The 4369-nt window shown below is 55.1% G+C and overlaps 1 protein-coding gene across 1 annotated transcript; it reads right to left on the reverse strand.

Annotated features, from left to right (window-relative positions):
- Nucleotides 1-3790: 3790 nt before the first annotated feature.
- On the reverse strand, nucleotides 3791-4140 carry TMEM238L (transmembrane protein 238 like). Its single transcript, XM_087867619.1, has one exon. It carries the CDS (start codon nucleotides 4123-4125, stop codon nucleotides 3886-3888), a length of 240 nt encoding a protein of 79 aa, XP_087723745.1. The 5' UTR covers nucleotides 4126-4140; the 3' UTR covers nucleotides 3791-3885.
- Between the last annotated feature and the right edge of the window lie 229 nt (nucleotides 4141-4369).

The following is a 4369-nucleotide window of genomic DNA, read 5'->3' on the forward strand; positions in this document are numbered from 1 at the left end:
GAAGTATTGTGTACTTGCTTTATCTCTCCCTCTAGATTAAACATTCCTCCAGGGATTCGAGAAATGTTGGCCCTCCACGCAGCCCCAGCACCACGTCTGCATGTGGCTTGGGTGAGCTGCGCTGGTGTGCTGGACCCTGAGCCGACTTGGCAGCCCCACCGGCCCCTCTGTGGGCAGAGGGGGTGTCTGCACACGGGAAAAAGTCGATGGTGAGGAACAGGTTTCACTTTCCCGGGCTCGGGGCTGTGAGCCTTCCTGCCCTTGGGCTTTGGTCGCCATAGAGTGGGCGAGTGGCTGTGTGTCTGTTTCTGTGAGTGTGTATTTCTGGTAGGTGTGTGGCAGGTGTGAGGGTGTGTGTTTGTGTGTGTATGTCTGGGGGGCGTGTAGCCATGCATCCTCTGGTAAAGGGAACAGAGTCCTCACCTGACTTTGCCTGGTGGCTTATCTACAAGAAATGCCCAGCGGGTGGAACATGGAGCAAACAGATCTTGCGAGAATATAGTCACCGAGTGATAAAATCAGATGGCAGGTTGTCTCGCTTGGTACACAAGGCACTCATTCTGAAACTCCTGGGGGGCCCTTTGAGGTTTAGCGGCCAGGCTGGCCAGAGTTCTATACCCGGCCTTGCGCCCAGGATGCGACCCACTTGCCTAGGGGTGGGAGTGTTCTAGCAAACTCATCGTCCTGAGACTGAAGGACAAGCTTGGAAGGGCGGCATCGGGCCCTGAATTAAGGGGGGGTCCATGCTCTTTCCTTTGACTCCACTCTGAAAATCGGAGAACTGGCGGAGCCAGTTAGAAACTGCCCATAAATCATGAATGTTGTTGGAGATCATGCCTGGGCCAAAGGTCACAGAATGTAAGGGGATCGAGGTGAGTCATTTTCAGAAATACAGTTCAGCATCAGAACTTGTGTTCACAGGAAGCCTTCCGTGAAAGTTCAGTCGATAAAACTGCGGGAAACCCCACTCTTCCGGGGGGTATGTGTGTGTTGTGGGGTGGGTAGGGCTGCCAGATTCTTGGCTGCTTGCTGTCTCCCACCCAAGCCCCTGAGGGGCCTCCTCAGAGCCAGGTTAGAAGCTTCCATGGAGACCAAATCTCCTCCTCTAAAGGGAAGTACTGTGACTTGCCCAAGGTCATCTGGGGGTGGTGGGCAGCTCCATAAGTGGGTGGCCCCCTGAACAGTAAGTAGATCCCAGCCCGCACTGATTGCCACTCTGATCCAGCCTCAGGCGTCGCAGGAGACGGAGGGACCCAGGGGGGCTCACTCTGAGGGTCCCATAGAGCATGGAGTTTGGGAACGGAAAAGATGAAGGTGACATTTGCAAGACTGTATTTAACAAATACAGTGGATCTCAAGCTTTTGAAGTCCCCTTGAGCCCAGGCTAAAGTCTGGTGTTCTGGGGGAGCTTTCTTTCTCTCATCCCTACTGACAATTTTGAATGCCATACCCTGTCTTAAGAAGTGATCATAACACTTTAAGGAAGTCTGTCTCGGAGGAGGGTCTTACCCTCCGTAATGCACCAGATACCTGCATCGTGAGGGAGTTTCAATGCAGTGCCCCTTGTTTCATTTAATCATCACTCCTGGGTGCTGTACACACATTACCCCATGGATCTGGGCAGCCTCCTTATGAGGTAGGAGCTAATCTGATCATCGTCTCTGAAGTAGGGCTGTCATTAGCACCATCTCCATTTTACAGGCTTGGAAAGTAGGGCATGGGGACGTGAGGTAACTCACTCCGGGACACACAGTTAGCAAGGAGCAAAGCTGGCTTCAGACCAGTCTGGGCCTTGGCCCGTGCTCTTCACCACTGGGCTATTGAACTTCTTTCTATTCAATGAGGGAAGAAAGTAAAGGACAAGGAGCCTCACACGAGGGACCCCTTGTTGTTTGGGTTAGGTGACTTAGCTCCCCAAAGGAGCTTGACCTGGCAATCCTCACCCTCCGCACCATCATCACCACCATCATCATCATCCATGCCATCGCCAGGGTGATCTTTTGGAAACATAGATCCAATTATGTTGAACTCCCACCCTTGCTTACATCTCTTTAATAACTCTTATTGTTCTGAAGATAATGACCAGATTCCTACCCCAGGACCTTTGCTCAAGCCATTGCCTCTTCCTGAAAGACTCCACTTTCTGGGTCAGCTTCTTTGTTGACCGTTCCTGTGAAGTGATGTTCCTTTTCTTCCTAGTCCTCACCTGAGTCTTAATGTGCCTCCATTAGTGAGACTGTTTGACTGCCCTCTCTGTCTCACTAGACGGGAAACCCCTCGAGGGTAGAGACCTGTGTACCTTATCCTTCACTGCATCCCTCGTGCCTTGCGTGATGCCTGGCATGCCTTTGGGAGTGAGCCAATAAATTAGAGGTTCCTTCTTGCTTTGAGGTGTAAACCGACTCCCTCACCAGTTTGAGATGCACCAAGTACCAAGGACTCTCTGTTGGGACTCTGGGTCAGTTTACTTATATGTTTGCTAAGGACATGTGCATTTGTATTATATTATATGTTTGCTAAGGACATGTGCATTTGTAAAAATCACATGGTGTGCAAAGAGCCTTCTCCTGCCTTCCCTCTTTTTGGCCATGGCAACAGCAAGGGCGGGCACTATTATCCTCATTTTACAGATGAGGAGACTGAGGCTCGGGGCAGGTTGCAACCTGTCCAGCGTCACCCAGGGAAGGAGTGGTGCCATTTGGAGTGGGACCTGGGACCTGGGACCTGGGCCCTGGGACATCCCACCTCCTTTCCTTTCATCTGCTGGGACCAGATCTTACCCCCCGCCCCCGGAAACCTCTTCAGGCTGCTTGCCTTGGTCTCTCCATTCCAAGGGTCAGATGGAGTCCCCCAGAAGAGACACAGGGATCTTAATTTCCTCCTTCCAACCCAGCCGTGACCTTTATCCTTGTGGCCAGTGCTGGAAAGGGAGTGCCCGGCTGTGCTAGGTTCCTGGCTACAGGGGAGGAGGGGGTGATGGTCATTAGTTCAAGTGGGGCTCCAATCTCAGGCTCCCGGGGAGAACTGCCCATAATGCAGGGTTGTGGGGGTCATACCCGCTCTATCCTGGGTGCTTCGTGTCCCTGTGAAAAGTCTTACAGTTATCTGTGTCCTTGGGTACATTCAGTCAACCGAGCAGCTGGCCTGGCTGGGAGATGCAGCTCGGTCGATGGAATGGTCCGCCATGGTCTCCTGACTTCTGAGTCTCCTGGGCCGGCCGTGACGGGGTGGGGGTGGCGGCATGGAGTGTGTGCAGGGAGGGTGGGGTGGGGGCACTGCTGGAGCAGAGGTGGGTGCCCTGAGAGGGGTGGTGGAGGCAGGTCCTCCCCCGTGGTGCATGTCCCCATCCGCAGGTGCAGTGAGGAAGCAAGGGAGAAGGGCCTTTCTGGGCGGTTCCCCGCCATAGTCCCACTTGCACGGCCTCCATCCACGCAGGCATAAACAACCATCGGGGAGCTTTCCAACCTCTCCCAGGGCTAAAGCCTCCTGCCCCCTCCCCCCAATCTGGATTCTTCCCAACAGAAAATCAAGATGGGCCCCTTTCTCCCAGTTCTGAGCTGAAGCAGTAACTTCCTGTTCTGCATGGCGGGACCACTCATGGCATATCGGACGTGGAGGGGGCCATGGAGACCCTCTTTCTAGTCTCCATAAGGATGAAGGGTCCTGGGAGAGGACACCTGTGGCCAGCACAGGTGCAGCTGGAGCCCAGATCGACAGAACCCCCAGAACACCCACTGTGCCAGGCTGGCCTCACGCACACTTACCTCGTCCCCGCCGGGGCACCCTGTGTGGGAGTGGCGGTGTGTCTGGGCTCCTCCAGCAGCCCCAGGTTCAGAGTCGGGTGCCCGTGGAGCCTGCGTCCCTCCTCCTCTGCCCACGGCCAAGCTACAAGTTCAGTTTCTCAAGAGGTTCCTCGATGTTGAAGGAATACCAGCTGATCCAGAGCACGAGGCTGAAAGCCAGGACCAGGGACCCCGTGTAGACCAAGAAGTCCCAGTAATCGAGGGAGGCGAAGATGCCCAGCAGCAAAAGGACCAGACCCGCCGCGTCGAGCAGGAGGGCCAGGGCAAGGAGGAACGCGCAGCGCCCCGGGTGGCATCTTCCCCACTGCCTCTCCAGGAGCATTGCCCAGGAGCAGCGGGAGGAGCCCAGCTGCGCTCCCGGGGCTGATTTGCATGGGAGGGTGGTGGTTGTGCCTCCCTCGGCCTTTGCTCTCGCTGCTGGGTGTGAGCAAATGAGCCAGCCGTCAGGCTATCTGGAGGCACAAGGAAGTACACGTGGGTCTACCTTTATGAGCTCACCAGCCAGTGGGGCAGGGTGTTTCCTAACTGCTTCATGACTCAGGAACGGTCCCGACCCAAACAGCCTG

Source organism: Ursus americanus, chromosome 14 (genome assembly GCF_024610735.1).
Source record: "Ursus americanus isolate L20-20 chromosome 14, mUrsAme1.1.p, whole genome shotgun sequence".
Classification (NCBI taxonomy): domain Eukaryota; kingdom Metazoa; phylum Chordata; class Mammalia; order Carnivora; family Ursidae; genus Ursus; species Ursus americanus.